We start from the raw sequence: 17,503 nt of genomic DNA on the forward strand, positions 1-17,503 counted from the left end.
AAACACGAGTTCCCGTTACCCAGCCCCGCACCAAAAGTTGAGTTCCCGTTACCTAGCCCAACACCAAAATGCGAGTTCCCGTTACCCAGCCCCGCACCAAAACGCGAGTTCCCGTTACCCAACCCCACACCAAAACGCGAGTTCCCGTTACCCAGCCCCGCACCAAAACACGAGTTCCCGTTACCCAGCCCCGCACCAAAAGTTGAGTTCCCGTTACCTAGCCCAGTACCAAAATGCGAGTTCCCGTTACCCAACCCCACACCAAAACGCGAGTTCCTGTTACCAACCCAGTATCAAAATGCGAGTTCCCGTTACCCAACACCACACCAAAATGCGAGTTCCCGTTACCCAACCCCACACCAAAACACGAGTTCCCATTCGTCAGCCCAACACCAAACGCGAGTTCCTGTTACCAACCCAGTATCAAAATGCGAGTTCCCGTTACCCAACCCCACACCAAACACGAGTTCCCATTCGTCAGCCCAACACCAAACGCGAGTTCCTGTTACCAACCCAGTATCAAAATGCGAGTTCCCGTTACCCAACCCCACACCAAAACACGAGTTCCCATTCGTCAGCCCAACACCAAACGCGAGTTCCCATTAGTCAGCCCAACACCAAAACACGAGTTCCCATTAGTCAGCCCAACACCAACACCAAACGCGAGTTCCCATTAGTCAGCCCAACACCAAGACGCGAGTTCCCATTACCCAACCCCACACCAAGACGCGAGTTCCCGTTACCCAGCCCCGCACCAAAATGCGAGTTCCCGTTACCCAACCCCACACCAAAATGCGAGTTCCCGTTACCCAACCCCACACCAAAATGCGAGTTCCCGTTACCCAGCCCCGCACCAAAATGCGAGTTCCCGTTACCCAGCCCCGCACCAAAATGTGAGTTCCCATTACCTAGCCCAGTACCAAAATGTGAGTTCCCGTTACCCAACCCCACACCAAAACGCAAATTCCCGTAACCTAGCCCAGTACCAAAACGTGAGTTCCCGTTACCCAGCCCCGCACCAAAACGAGAGTTCCTGTTACCCAGCCCCGCACCAAAACGCGAGTTCCCGTTACCTAGCCCAACACCAAAATGCGAGTTCCCGTTACCCAACCCCACACCAAAACGCGAGTTCCCGTTACCCAGCCCCGCACCAAAACACGAGTTCCCGTTACCCAGCCCCGCACCAAAAGTTGAGTTCCCGTTACCTAGCCCAGTACCAAAATGCGAGTTCCCGTTACCCAACCCCACACCAAAACGCGAGTTCCTGTTACCAACCCAGTATCAAAATGCGAGTTCCCGTTACCCAACCCCACACCAAAATGCGAGTTCCCGTTACCCAACCCCACACCAAAACGCGAGTTCCTGTTACCAACCCAGTATCAAAATGCGAGTTCCCGTTACCCAACCCCACACCAAAATGCGAGTTCCCGTTACCCAACCCCACACCAAAACACGAGTTCCCATTCGTCAGCCCAACACCAAACGCGAGTTCCTGTTACCAACCCAGTATCAAAATGCGAGTTCCCGTTACCCAACCCCACACCAAAATGCGAGTTCCCGTTACCCAACCCCACACCAAAACACGAGTTCCCATTAGTCAGCCCAACACCAAACGTGAGTTCCCATTAGTCAGCCCAACACCAAAACACGAGTTCCCGTTACCCAGCCCCGCACCAAAAGTTGAGTTCCCGTTACCTAGCCCAGTACCAAAATGCGAGTTCCCGTTACCCAACCCCACACCAAAACGCGAGTTCCTGTTACCAACCCAGTATCAAAATGCGAGTTCCCGTTACCCAATCCCACACCAAAATGCGAGTTCCCGTTACCCAACCCCACACCAAAACGCGAGTTCCCATTACCCAACCCCACACCAAGACGCGAGTTCCCGTTACCCAGCCCCGCACCAAAATGCGAGTTCCCGTTACCCAACCCCACACCAAAATGCGAGTTCCCGTTACCCAGCCCCGCACCAAAATGCGAGTTCCCGTTACCCAGCCCCGCACCAAAATGTGAGTTCCCATTACCTAGCCCAGTACCAAAATGTGAGTTCCCGTTACCCAACCCCACACCAAAACGCAAATTCCCGTAACCTAGCCCAGTACCAAAACGTGAGTTCCCGTTACCCAGCCCCGCACCAAAACGAGAGTTCCTGTTACCCAGCCCCGCACCAAAACACGAGTTCAAGTTACCCAACCCCGCACCAAAACACGAGTTCAAGTTACCCAGCCCCGCACCAAAACACGAGTTCAAGTTACCCAGCCCCGCGCCAAAACACGAGTTCTCGTTACCCAGCCACACATCAAAACGAGAGTTCCCGTTACCCAGCCCCGCACCAAAACATGAGTTCCCATTACCCAGCCCCTCACTGACTGTACCTGTTATCTGGCCCCTCAACTCGTGTACCTGTTATCCGACCCCACCCCTCATTGAGTGTGCACATCACCCAACCCCGCACCTCAACGAGTGTTCCCATTATCTGGCCACACACCTCACGGAATATGCCTGTTACCCCTCAATGAGAGCAGTGCCGGGTTTGCAATGGCACCAATGGCTCCTCAGCACCATGCCCACACTCAGAAAGGGCTCTTTGTATCAGATTTATTTATTTAATTGTTGCTTTTTTAAAGTGTACACATCATAAAACATTTCAATAAAAAATGCATACATAATTTAATGTTACTTTTAAAAAACATAGTATGTATTTGAATTGAAAAAAAAAAAATACTACCAATTTCTGGCGCGTGACGTCACCACAGTCCACACTATTAATTGCGGACATTCCAGCTGAAGTTCTGAAAAGTACTGAAATGAGTACCAGTGTACTGGGCCGGTGCATACCCCGGTTAAAAATAGGTGTACCATATCCCTGTGTCGTAAGAGGCGACCAGGGTTGCGTCAGGAAGGGCATCCGGCGGAAAACATGTTCCAAATCACTATGCGGATCATACGGATGATCCGCTGTGGCGACCCCTAAAGGGAGCAGCCGAAAGAAGAAGAAGATTCCTGCTGAAGTTCCACACACGCAAAGTGGAATAGTGATAGTTAGTTTGGAGGACAACTGGATAATTAGTAACACAAATGATGAAAAAACATTTCAGCGGAAACTGCAGGCATAAAGCAGATGAGGATGAAAATGAAGCAAAACCGCCGAGTACAGTCATGGCCAAAAGTATTGGCACCCTTGCACTTTTTTCAAATAATGCACCATTTCTTCCCAAAAAAATGTTGAAATTAAAAGATCTTTTGGTATCCACATATGTATTTCTTTGGTTTGTCGTGGAACAAAACAAAAAAGCTGAAAAAATAACGAAATCTTAGCTTATTCCACACAGAAATCCGAAAATGTCCCAGACAATATTGATACAGCCACAGGTACCGAGTGTATTATGAGGGGTTAATTCTCGTTTCTCCTCGGAAGAACGCGACCTGGGGCTACGGCTCACAATTAACTTAGTGGTGTGGTGGGTTGCTTAGCAACCACAAAGCCAGTCAGTTAGCCACAAATTCCAGTGTCCACCGCCTAATTTTCCATTTAACTAGAGGTCAAGTGACCTCCTGACCGGGGAACACGCCCTCGGCGATGCACCAATCTTATGTTGATTAGATCTCAAGTGATGCGGCCGAATGCTTACCGCTGGTGCACACCGACTATGACAGGTTAATTAGTTTGGGAATTATAATCTCCCAGTCTCGCGAGGTTCGGACAATGCTGGATCAATGGAAGGAAATGACAATCATGGACAGGTTGAAATGTCAACAAATAATTTATTATGAAGAAAAATAATGAAACTGAAGGACTTTTTATTTCCTTGTCGATTGAATGGAGGAATTCAAATCAATCAAAAGCTCAATCAACAAAATAATCTCAAAGAAATAAAGAATTCAACAAGCATTTTGTAGAAAAATGGACAAAGAGCAGATTCTTATCACAATGTCTTACTTAACAATTAAACACAAGACATGGGTACCCATCAGACCATTCAGGGGGAGAAGAAATCCGGTCTCGGCTTACCAAAGCAGAAGTCATCGTGCATCAATTAAAATAACCCAAAATGTGTGAGCGTGCCTTGGTCTACCTCTCCAAATGAGCTCTCCACAGCTTAGCTCATTTCTGCTGCCAGCGCCCTGCCCGCCATGTACCCAGCTGCAAACAGCCTCGAACACCAATCGACGTCACGTCGTCACACCCAGGAACCAGGAACGTGTAGAACCAGGTACGCCAAGAGCCAGGTATGCCAAGAGCCAGGCACACCAAGAGCCAGGTATGCCAAGAGCTAGGTACCGAGCAGAACCAGCAGGAACAGTCCAACTGTCACCAACTGCCGTTGCTGCTGTCCCCAACCGTCAGGAGCTGTCAAGAGCTGTCAGGAGCTGTCACCAACCATCAGCAGGATCTCTCACCAACCGTCAGCAGGATCTCTCACCAACTGTCAGCAGGATCTCTCACCAACTGTCAGCAGGATCTCTCACCAACTGTCAGCAGGATCTCCCACCAACGGTGATCAAGGCAGGCCTGCTGTCCTTTTATGGGCGACCAGTGTGGGTGGAGCCTCAAGCAGACTTCAGCAAAATCCAGCTTGCCGATTGGTGCATCGCTGCACGTGACCTTCAACCATCCATTCTCGCAGTGATTCTCTCCTGACCATTGAACGAGATGCAACTCCCAAATAACACAGGCCTGGCTTATGACGCCAAGTTCGGGGTGCTGGACAAATGCCAGAAAGCAGCCAGTTGCCGGAACAACCGAGCGAAAACATGAAGTGCTCAGAAAACATCAATGGGAAATTTAACCTCTTTGTTCAGCCCGATACGACGAAGAGCCAGTTAACGTCCACAGAGCTGCTGAACGGGTTGTCGACCGCCAATGGAAAAAGGTGGGTGTCAAATGTCGATGAAAGAAAATGGGTGTCAAACGTCAATGGAAAAAGGTGGATGCCTGAGGTAAATGATCCGAGACCACAGCCATGTTTGACCATCAGAACGAACTGTTCAGGAAAAGCTTGTGGTGTGTTTAATGGCTCAAATGTCCTGCAAGTCCAATGTGAAAATGATAACCAAAATAAAATGTGTAAATAAATTGTGTATTTCCAAGCAAATGTATCTTGATGCAAAGGGAATAGAATGAGTCTCCGTTGGGCTAACAGCTATCTTATCGCGTGCACGAATGGTGGATATCGCTCATGCAGAAATGAATACTGACAAAACATCATATGTCATGAACGTGTCGTAAAGAGGAAAAGGTTATCCCCTAAGAAAGGAAGGGAACCTATTCTCTACCCTTCTCCAACACATCAAAGAGTTAGAATCCCACCAGACAAGGGGATGGGTCTATTCTGAACATGCATTTCTGGAAATAACTGTCTGAGGACTGGATGTTGTGTGCATTACTCGGATCCGATTCTGAAATCCACAACAATATTTTTGGCACCTTTTAGAAGTTGCGAGAAATAATTAGATTTCAAGCAGGTGATTCTCCTTTTCTTTGGAATTGAACTCACCTGTGGTGAGTTGCAGGTGCCTGCAATATAAAAATCACTCATTCAACCAGTTTGATTTGAGAAAAGGAGTCATTCTGCTGTTTTGTGTCACTGCGTGGACTGCAATGAGCATGGAGAAAAGAAAAAAAAACAACAGAGAATTGTCTGAGGAGGTCAGACACAAGATTGTAGCCAAGCATCGACAATCTCAAGGCAACAAGTCCATCTCCAGATACCTTGATAGTCCTTTGTCCACTGTACGCAATGTCATCAGGAAGTTTAAGGCCCATGGCATTGCAGCCAACCTCCTTGGACGTGGCCGCAAGAGAAAACTTGATCGAAGATTGCTGCGAAGGATTGTTTGAATGGTGGAGAAAGCACCTCGATCAACTGCCAAACAGATTCAAGCTGACCTTCAGACACAAGGTACGACAGTTTCAACTCACACCATCCGTTGCCAACTCAATGAAAGGGAGTAGGAGACCCAGGAGGACTCCACTGCTGAGAGAAAGGCAAAGAAAACCCGACTGGAGTTTGCCAAAACACACCTGAACAAGCCAAAATCCTTCTGGGAGAATATCCTGTGGACAGATGAGACTAATTTAGAGCTTTTTTGTAAAGCACATCATGTCCATGTTTACAGAAAACAAAATGAAGCCTTCAAAGAAAAGAACACCTTCCCTACAGTCAAACATGGAGGAGATTCAGTGATGTTTTGGGGGTGCTGTGCTGTCTTTGGCACTGGGTGCCTTGATTGTGTGCATGGCATCATGAAATCAGGAGATTACAAAGGCATTATGGAGGACAATGTTCAACCCAGTGTCAGAAAGCTGGGTCTCCATCGAAGGTAATGGGCCTTGCAGCAGGACAATGACCCCAAACACACTTCAAAAAGCACCCAGGAATGGTTCAAGACAAAATGCTGAACTGTTCTGAAGTGGACAGCAATGAGTCCAGATCTAAATCCCATTGAATGCCTGTGGGGAGACCTGAAAACAGCAGTTGGGAGAAGGCACCCTTCAAATCTGGGAGAACTGGAGCAGTTTGCACAAGAAGAGTGGGTCAAACTGCCAGTGGAGAGGTGGAGGAAGCTCATTCATGGCAATAGGAAGTGCTTGACTGCAGTCATTTTTTTTTCCAATGGCTGTTACCATACATTAAGTCAAGGGTGTCAAAAATTTTGTCAATGCCATTTATTTTTATGTTCTGATTTAAGAGGAAATATTCAGTTCTGAATCAAAAACAAAGGCTCTGTAATATTAACCGTGAAATAAAGAATTGTGGAGACAAAATACTTGTGTCAATATCAACTTATTTTTTCGAGAAAATTGTGAGTTCTTTGAAAAAAAAGTGCAAGGGTGCCAATATTTTTGGCCACGAATGTATCAGCAGCTATTTCAGTTGCAGTGCTTCTGCTCCGAATGAAGTAACTGCACCTTTGACTCCCGTCGATGAGTACGAAATTGATATTCCGATGTCCTTTTGCCGCAGGACTACCATTGCTGCTATCCACATGGCAGCTACCTCCATCTGCAACTTAAACTTAGATATATTGTAAAAAAAATAAATAAATAAAATATATACAGCTGTGTGTTGTGTTAAAGACTACTTCTGTGTCAATCTGTCTTTTGAAATGGTTTCCCGAATGGGGGTCCACAAATCTGTTTGGTGCCAGGCCCACAAAAGGTTAATCCAGCCCTGACTGAGAGTGCCCGTTACCCGCATTCGCCCCACATAAAGAGTGCCATTACCCCATCATGCAAAGGACATAAGACTTGGTGAGTGTCCCCGGAAGATTTACATCACAGTAAAAGCTGCTCAAGCAAATTCAAATCTGTAACGAGTCCACGTTAACAGGTAACATGCCCGGTCAATATAACCCACTCAGTCTTGACCTAATTTGCACCTTGGTTTTCAACCCCCCAAAACCCTGTCTTTTCTGAACAACTGGAGAGAGTAAATAACTTCTTTCCATCGTTCTGATGGAAGCTCTGCAGAGCAATGAAGCTCCCCCATGATATCCTCATCACATTCACACCTGGGAGAATTATTTTTAAATAAAGTGTTAATAAAAGGTTGAAATAGGTGTCGAGGAAATGATATTTGTAAAGCAGGTGAAGCTCACGTGATCATACAATGATTCATAGCAATAGCGGGGCATTAAAGCACGAAACTTAAAAACGAGGACGCGTTGTGATTGAACGGATACCGTTGTACTCAAGAACAATGCACAATAATCTGATAATGTTGACTTGCAGTGGAAGACCAAAACTCCTGAAAGTTTTTTGTTGTTGTTGCTGCAATGTACAGCATAACTATGAGGATAATATATAGGGGGGCAGCAGACAGCACAGTGCCAGGCAGTTATAAAGGTAAAACAACAGGGTTTTAGGTTGTATTCATAGGGGGATATAAATCAAAGGAGGTAGTTTTAACACTGCATCGGAATTAAGGGAGGCCTCATATTCTGAACAGTTACCAACACTGAGAGAAGAAAAAGCTGTAGGATGGAAAGGATCTGTGGCATGAGGGAACAAAGTGACCAAGGGGGGGGGGGGTCGAGGTGGGAAATAGGGGGCTCTAGGTGGGAGGTGGAGGGGGTCAGGGAGGACCTGTGGAGGGAGGATGGCCGAGGAGGGGGATTTTCCCCTTCCCCAAGTATGGAAATTTTGTAATTTTAACCTTAAATTTGTTCATTCCAAGACACTCTCTTTTTTGTTTGTTTATTTGTACACATTGTCGAGGGTCGTATGAGAGTGAATACAGAGAACATACAACAAGGGGAGCAGGAGACAAGAGGGGCCGGAGAGGGAAGGAAAAAGCAGTGAGTAACAGAGACATTAGGAGATCTGTGGAAGGGAGAGGGATGGGGTGGGGAACACCAACTCTTCAACAACCAGGACAGCAACCCGAAACATAGCCTCTTTTCAACAACCCCAAGCACCAAGAGGTGGTGGTGAACAGCTGTTTTGAAGACCTGGAGGGAAGAGTGGGATTGAAGAGAGTGTAGGAGTTTGTTCCAAAGGCAGGAAAAAAGAGGAATGAAAGAGTGAAGGTTAGCAGTGATTCTTGATTTTGGTGGTTTTACCAGAAGGGAGTTTCTGGTGGACATTGGGCACCCTGCGGAAAAATGGGGGGGGGGGGGTGGGGACATATCACAGACAGAGCAGGGGGGTGAGGCCGGAGAGGAGACATTAGAAGACAGAAAGACCACTGACCTGCCTGTGGTGAAAGAGTGAGAGCCCCAAAGACTCAGCCTCATCACGGGAGATACCAATGATCCTAAATTCCTTGGTGTCCACAGTGTGAAACTGACAGGTGAGAGGTGGGAAAGTGAGAGAGGAGGGAGCACCGTCCCAGAGGGGAGAGCAGTCCTCCATCAGGCTGCGGACGAAAGCTTTGCATGTGGTCAGGAGCTCAGGTGTGCCAAGGAAGGACTTTGCATGACTGAGGATGCCCAATCAGTGCCTGGCTTTGGAGGCCAGCTTGGAAATGTGGCTTTCCCAGGAAATATCATGGCAGATAGTGAGACCCAGAAGCTTAAGTGAAAGGACTTCTTCAAGAGGATTGTTGAGAAAGTAGATGGGGGCGGGGGGTCCAGGTGGTCCCTTCAGAGAGACATCGTGAGAGTGTGAGATTTGTCAGGGTTGAAAGACATGTTCCACGTGTTGGACCAGTTTGTGATATTATCCAGATCTGCAGAGAGCGAAGAGACTGCCGCTTGCCGGTCTGAGGGATGACAGATGGTCCAACAGAAGGTGGAGTCATCGGCAAAGAGATAAAGAGGATTTTCCAGAGTCGGAGAGATCATTGATAAAAACCAAAAAAAGAACAGGATCAGATCGCTGCCTTGAGGAACTCCAGCCTGGACAGGAAGAGGGGATGAGAACTCCATTTATGCAAAATTAAAGCAGAATAATCATGATTTCCTGATGAATTTACAACCGGAGGCAGACAGAAACCTTGTGACACCATGAAAATCCACACAAGACTGACGAGACACACAATTTTGTAATCGCAGTATCTTTACTATTATTGGCCAATAAAAGCGGTAGGTTGTTCATATGTACAAAAGACAGTAGACTACTGCCGAAAGCGGTAGAATTGGCAAATATTGTTATGGTCACCACATCTGATGAAGGACATAGCTGCCATTGAGCGTTCAGTGTGGACCTAGCAGATTGATTCCTGGCAGGCTAGATTCACCCAGAAGGAATACCTGAAGGAGACAGGACTTTATACATAAAAAGGAGGTGATTACGAGGAGATCTGGGAGAGATGTTTAAAATAATAAAAGGTGTCGACAAATTAAGTGCAGAAGAGTTTTTTTTTTTTAAGTAGAATGAACAGTGACCAGATCATCAATACTGCAATATGATTGCCAACCTGTGCTTGTTTGTCCATGCTCTATTTTTGTAAATGCTGAGCTGTTGGCAAGGAAGGACGTACCCTTTATAAAGTCTTGGTGTAACTCGGCCAGAATTTGAACCACCCACCTCCCAGACTTAGAGTGGATGCACTACACTAACCATTATGCCATAAAAGTCTTTAAAAAGAAGTTTTTTTTATGATTTCGGTGTTTGCAATTATGTAGTGAAGGGGCATTTTTTTTTGTTTAAATAAACTAGCGGTCACCTCTGCCCTCTGGGCAAGAGTATGTGTGTCGGCCCACCGAACACAGATGGTCGCTTCACGTCTTGGGAGTCAAAGAAACATAAAACTGTCAATAGTGCAGCAGATTACTGAAATAATCTTTCACTTGGTGGTACAAGCACCAAATTTGGTATACATGTGCTCCAGGACCTATTCCCTCAGAAAAGTACGTTACCCACGTTGAAAAACAAAATGGCCGCCATTTTTCAAGATGGCCGCCATTTGAAGTGGTTTGAATCTGTGTTTGAGCTAAATTTTGATGGAATAATGCTATTTTAACGTTCTATGCATCGAAAAATATGTTTTTGAGTTAGAAAAATCAATTTCTGCACCTACAAAATCGTAATTACAGAAAACTAAGATGATATGGGCAGAATTAAATGATGACAGGCTCTTTTAGCACTACATTTTGCAAAAAGAAAAAAAATTAAGAATAATATAGCATATACAGCAGGAAATTATTATCTTTTGATTCACGTGGTGGATTAGTCAATCATTTAGTCCTCACATTTGCATGCACACAACTGTGTACACTTGAGACTGAAGCGATAGCATTTACATCGCCCTCGGCATTCCGTCTTGCAGCCACATTTTGTTAACTGCTGACAACTCTGGGCAATGGGTGGAAGGGTCGTCCAAAAGACTTGCCAGACCTCACCATCTTTCTGCCACCCCCAGTTAGCAGGGCTTTCAGTTTGCATTTTGCACACTGTTGCCTGGCCCCATATGCAGCCTGCTTGGTAGGCAGACCGTTTGACATGCTGTATGAGAGCTGTGCTTGTCGGTGGAATGGCATCATAAGACCTTTGCTTCTGAGCAAACAAGTCCAGTCTTGCCTCATCAACTTTGTTCATAGTGCTGTTCTTGTCATACATGGTGATGACAAACTTCTCAAGGACGTTGTAGTCTGCATTTTCCACGACTGGTGGGTACTGACTTAACTTCTTGAAGACGGGAGTCACGAGGGTAAACCTCCCATGCCTGCCATGCAGTTTTTTTTTGCCTTTTCCATGAAAAGCTGACAGAATATCACAGCCAGTGAAGGCGTGAAAGAACAGCATGCCACTGGATTTGTCTGGACCAAGATTCGCCACCATGTCATGAATTGGCAACCACTTAATGAACTGACCCTGGCCAAATTCAACCCACAGCATTTCCATGCCTGTGCCTTGGAGGGTAGCAAAAACACTGACTGCAACAACAAGAACATCTGTGTCACATGCTTTAACCAACACAGACGTCATCTGTTGCTTGGCTGCATGAAGAGCATGAGTGAAGATTCTGGAGTCGGCTTCCTCGTGGTTGCAAGGCCTGAAGCCATCAAGACTGATAGATCTTTTGGAAAGAGCCTGATCTCCTTTGGTCACAACAACGACATTGTCAGGACACATGGTCACTATCTTATCAGCAAGGAACCCAAAGAGCTCTGTCTTGTTGTTGCTGTCTCTCAGGAAACTTTTCCAGTTAGGTGGCAGCTTGGTTTTCTCAATCACTCGGCGTCGATCCCCTTTGCCTCTCTTTGATCTTGTTTCAGCCTTCAGGCTGAAAGTCCAATAAACATCAAAAACTATGTCTGTCCTCACGAAATTCGATGAGTACATCTGAATCTTTGGAACCACATCTCGGACAGCATATTCCTCAAAGGTCTTTGATGTCTTTGGCGGCAATGAATACACAAAAGAGGACCCATCAATGATAACAGCATCACATACTGGTCTAGTGTCGGGAGGAGTAACTGTAGCTTCCAGAATTTTTGCAAGTTGCGACTTCTGACCAGTGTGGAGTTTCCCACTGTCACTCAGCACCGCAGGAAAAGACTGGTTTTCATGTTGGAAAAACTCAAGTAGGTCACACTCTCGTGCTTGGCAGGATATAAAGAGTTGCGAGAACAGATGGCAATCATCTTTGAGTACCTGCTGCTTCATGTCGCCAGAAGTTGAAGCTGCCTCTTGGCGAAAGAAGTCTGCTTCGTTCTTTTTGATGGGCTTATAGAAGGAAGCTCCGTCACTCAGACCATTGAAAAATTATCGGAAGGCGACTTTACCTTTCTCAAGGTGAGTCCTTACAAGTTCAGCAGTACTGGGATGCACGATGGTTTTTGAGTCCAATGTGAGCAGGTCTTTTGATTCTTTGTGAAAAGGATTGCCCAGATCCTTCATTTCACCAAACATTTTTTGGACCTTGTCAGAGAAGGATTTCTGAGATAGGCTGGTTTGCTCATGGTGCGTGATATCTTCATTTGCCACTTTGGCCAGTGACGCCAACTCATACTGTGATATTAGCACGCTAACTTCTGGTCCAGACACCATCCACCTACTCAGTGCAGCTGGATCCTCAGTAAGCCCAATGGCACCACCATTACTTTTCACTCCTGCATTGGCCTGTTCATGTACTTGGTCAATGGCCAAGCCAGAAAACTCCCTGTTAGTCTTGTGTACCACAAAATTTCCCAGTTGAAATTCATTAAAGTACTGATTTTAAGTCATGCAATGGCCGCCATCTTGAAAACTGGTAACCATTTTCGAATATTAGTGCCAAAATATATTTCTCCAGTCAAAATACAATCTATTTAACATTTGGATCAATAGCATGTTCCTATTTATAGACGTTTAGCACTGAAAACCCTTTTTCCTATTTTATGAGACGGCCATCTTGAAAAATGGCGGCCATTTAGTTTTTCAACGTGGGTAACATACTTTTCTGAGAGAATGGGTCCTGGAGCACACGTATACCAAATTTGGGGCTTTTACCATCAACTGAAAGATTCTTGTGGGATACTGACTTAATCTGCCCCACGACAAGGATAGCACCGTGATCAATGTAGTAATCACTGGGATGTCATGAGGTGAGGAAATATGAGGTGAAGAAAGCATGTGATTTGCCACACCACCTCGGTCAGATCAGGTATGGGAGCATGCGCCAGAGCAGCGCGTCGCTGCGTCCACTTTCCACCGGTACTCCAGGGGCCTCTGTCTGGCCATCCCCCAGGCAGATGCCTGGCCCATCCCCATCTCCTTGAGATGGCAATCAACCTGCTGCAACCACAAGGCACATGGTTGGCCCATTGGCCTCCTCCACTCACGAGGCTCCCTCGCTGAGATAATCTGGTGAGCAGGATCAGCGTCAGGAAAACGAGCCACATGTCCATACAGCCGCAGCTGACACTCATGGACTATGTAGGTAACAAATCTCATTTGAGTCTCTCTCAGCAATTGCTTGTTGGACACAAAGTCTGACCAGCGAAAGCCAAGGATTCTCCGAAGAGACCTGGTACCAATGGAATTAAGTCTCCGTCTCAGATCCTTGGTCAGAGTCCAAGTCTCGCATCCATAGAGCAAGACTGGAAGCACCAAGGACCTGAAGACTCGGACTTTCATCCTCCCGCGCAGGTACCAGCAGCGCCACACCCCATTATCCAATGAATGCATGACTGACTCCCCAGGCCCGACCCAGACGTCTATTGACCTCTGACCCACAGCCAGTAGAGACATGAATATCACTGCCAAGGTAAGTGAATCTCTCCACGACCTCAACATCCTCACCACAAACAGGCACAGACAGCACCACCTAGATTGACCTTTATTTGCCAACGTGGATAGATGCAAAAAAAAAAAATAGACAAATAACGATGCTTGGAAAAACGGTCACACCCAATTGGTCAGTGCCGCGACGAATCAACAAGTGAATATTGCTGACATAGCTACATCCACACGACCTCGATTTATTATCGTATATTAACTGCATCAACTTGTACCTCCTTTTACGCAATACAATACAAAAAAACCAATTGATGAGGGTCAATGAATTGATTACGCACAAATAATTTCAACCTCGGAGGAGAACATTTGGCCCACCATGCCTGCACATAGCAACACCACATTAACCCCATCTATTAGCATATACTCTTCTGAAAGGTTGGTGGAGGGGTGGGGGGGCAGAGATGGAAGGAGTGAGAAGAGAAGGGAGAGGAGGGATGAGGGGGAGAGGGAGGAGTGAGGGTGAGGGAGGAGGAGAGGGGTGTGTGCCCAGGGAGGTTTTTGGGTTTAAATATTTTTTTATAGTTGTGGTGGTTTGGAAGGAGAGAGGGGGGGGTATGAGGGGATGCAAATTCTCCATGTAAATGTGTATGGTGTAGCACCCCTCGCAGTGGGAGAGTGCACTTCAACTACAATCGGTTTACAATACCAGCACAGTAAAACCTCACGAAGCACTTCGGAAGCGTTCCTGGAAAAGAGCGATAATCAAAGATGTGCGGAAAGGGGTCATTCTACCATTGTTTATACGGAGATGCATTCCCAACAGAATTATTTCTTAAGCACGAGCGGTATACGAGGGCTTCATTGGGGGTATTGGGGATCGAGCTAACAATAATACAGATGGTAAACATATTATTTTATAAATACAAAAAACAAAACTTTTTATTTAATAACATCAGTAGGTATAAACAAAAACACAAAATATTTACAAACATTAATAAAAAGAATAATTGCCATCACTCCTTCTCTGCTCCTCCTGCACAACAGGAGTGGGAGATGAGGCGGGAGGAGGCTCATCCTGCTGCAAACAGCGTTGATTGGTTCAGAGCAAGTGCTGCATGTTCTGGATTTTCTTCATTTTTTTTTGTAAAAATTTTCTTTAGGACAAAGAGCTCGATAACGAGGCAGCATTAAACAAGGTATTACTGCACTATATAGAATATGAAAATCTTATAGAATTGAAAACTATTTGGCCATTTACATAATATGTGCTTTGTATTTTACACGCTCCTGAAAGGGAGGGTGAAATAAGTCGAGAAAAGGTGGTTGTACTCTGGGTGTGCTGGAAACGTTATATTAAGTTGGGATACCAACCTCCAACTTAGATTATTTACTTTTAGCCTATACGAAAGTGGGGAATTTCTGTAAGAAGTGGGTGAGTTGTCATACCTGCGAATGCACTCCTGCACACCTGGACAAAACAACTTGAAAAATGGATGCTATGGCTTAAAAAACAACAAACTCCTGGAATGTTGCACAATTCATTCGAAAATACACAAATTCTCTGTGTTGCAGAATAATTAAAACTATCGTCATATTCAACGCGTGGGGAATGCATTGAAACATAACGTGTCTATTTGGTTGTTTGTTTGTGGGAAGAAATGTGTTGAAAATTGGTGGTTGTACTTGGGATGTGCAGAGGAATATTCTACAAAGTTGGGATGACCACTTCCAAATTTAGGTCCCCCCAACTACCCTTACCACTCTCACAGGAAGTGAGTGTTTCGAGTGAGTTTTAAAAAGGTAAACTTCTCCTTTAAACTGAAGGCAAAGTTTACTTACAGTCTTGTATTAATAATTGACTTATGTTGGGTTGTGCAGGAAAACGGGATAAGGCGGTCAATGGTTCTTGATGAACTTTGTCACTCCTTAATGATTGCCTTAATAATCTGGATGACGTACAAAACGACTACGTACAAAATGCAGTAGCCGTGGACCGTGCAACTAAGCGTGTAAGCTTGCCAATGCGGTGTCCAAGCTAGTACACTCACCTGCCCTGTTGGAGTCTGACAGGTTGTTGTTACATTCCAGGGACTCCATCTTTGTCCGCACAAAGCCACAGAAGTCACTCCGATTCTGCAATTGCTGGGGGCACAGCTTCTTGAGTAGCGCCGCACGGTGTCTGCGAGCAGTGGGAAGCAGACTGATGGGGACTCGGGCGGCGAGCAGTGGGAAGCTCTGGTCGAACGATTTAAAGTGCCGATGCATTTTGGCCATCAGGGGCCCATCACCATCCCCGTGCCCGAACAGGGTAACAAAGACGGAGTGGAACAGAAGGCGCTGGCAGAAGGAGTAGAGGGGTGCTTGAAACCAGGTCCCACTCGAGGTTCCCGAGACCTCCCTCCACAATACGAGCTGCAGGTTCTTGAGGATATTCTCTGTGAGCAACACCAGCTCGGGACCCTTGAATGACAGGGTGGACAGCAAAGAGAGAGGCGGAGAAAGAGATCGGGAGGAAAGTAGAGGAGAGGAGATTAGGAGAGAATTAATGACACGAGCTCCATCTATATTATGTACACGAGGTATACCGTAAACGTTCTACATCACCACTTGCAGGTCACACCTTCACTGCGGATATTTCGATCACAGCAATAATGGCCTGAAAAGCTGAAACAGAGCTGCATATCCACAAACAAGTCCCTTGTTGTGAAAAAGATACGTTACAAAAATACCCTTTGTATCATGCAATGTCCCCTGACAATGAGTGAGGTGTGTGTGTGTGTGTGTGTATGTGTTTTGATAAAGCATAACATAACATTATCTTTGACTCCCCTTCCCCCCCCTTCTCCCTCTCCCCCATTTTTCCCCATTTCCTTGCAATCCCACCCTACCTCACTCCCCCTCCCTCCTCTCTCTCCCCCTTTGTCTCTGAGTTACATCAAGGTACAATTTAACTCAAACGGCGAATAATTTCAGATTTTCCAAAAATTTGCCTTGTCCATGCATCCTTTGTGGTTGTAGTAATACAAACCGTGATGATTTCATGCTACACCAATGGCCGAAAGACTCTACGTTTGCCAGAAATTGGACGAGGTTTGTCCGAAATACCCAAGTGTGGATCGGGCTGACAAAATATTCACTTTTGTGCTGTGAACATTTTACAGAGCACCATTATGAAATGATAGGGATGGCAAGATATTGTGGTTATCCACCACAATTGAAAGAGGATGCTATCCTTATGCTTAAGTGGAAGAAACAGCCATCACTCAAAACTGTAACACCATCTCTACCCAGCTACCATCACTTGTATATGGATGATTTGAGTGGTGAATCAAACACCTGTGTTGGCCTGCCAGTGACCAATTTCACCTCGTTACCACCCACCTCAACAGTGGGACATGGCACAGACACGACACAGCACAGCACAGAAACAGCACTGACATGACCACAGACACAAATGGCATACCTGGAAAGTATGCAACAGGACGGTCCCATAACATACAGGACACCTGGTTAGCCTGCGATGGTGAGACCACAAAGCATTCATTGTCAATTTTGTCAGTGGTGTCTGAGTGTTCCTTGGTGGTGTCGTGCTGTGTCCATGTTGTGTCGTGTGCCACCGCCGTGTCGTGTCCTTACTGTGTTGTGCCATGTCCATACCGTGTCGTGTCCGTACTGTGTTGTGCCATGTCCCACCGTCATGTCAGTGCTGTGTCGTGTCCCACAGTTATGTCCGTGCTGTGTTGTGCAGTGTCGCACCGCTGTGTTTGTGGTCATGTCATGCCATACCCATGCCATATTTTTGCTGGAGTAATATAACTGATTTATCAGTTAATACAAAAATCCCTTATAAACCGCCAATCGAACGGAAAAACAAAACCTACCAATCTGGAGTTA

General features: G+C 46.0%; 1 protein-coding gene across 3 annotated transcripts in view; it reads right to left on the reverse strand.

The window, feature by feature from the left end:
* The window catches only part of LOC147035333 (cytochrome P450 7B1-like), a 91,067-nt gene that overhangs the window by 36,691 nt on the left and 36,873 nt on the right, over window positions 1-17,503 (reverse strand). For all 3 annotated transcript variants that reach the window (XM_085896833.1, XM_085896823.1, XM_085896842.1), the window contains exon 4: window positions 15,658-16,069. In XM_085896833.1, the coding sequence (XP_085752959.1) occupies window positions 15,658-16,069 (412 nt within the window). The remainder of the gene's footprint in view (window positions 1-15,657; window positions 16,070-17,503) is intronic.

This window comes from Eptatretus burgeri, chromosome 1 (genome assembly GCF_056783735.1).
Source record: "Eptatretus burgeri isolate ZD-2024b chromosome 1, Ebu_testis_v1, whole genome shotgun sequence".
Classification (NCBI taxonomy): Eukaryota; Metazoa; Chordata; class Myxini; order Myxiniformes; family Myxinidae; genus Eptatretus; species Eptatretus burgeri.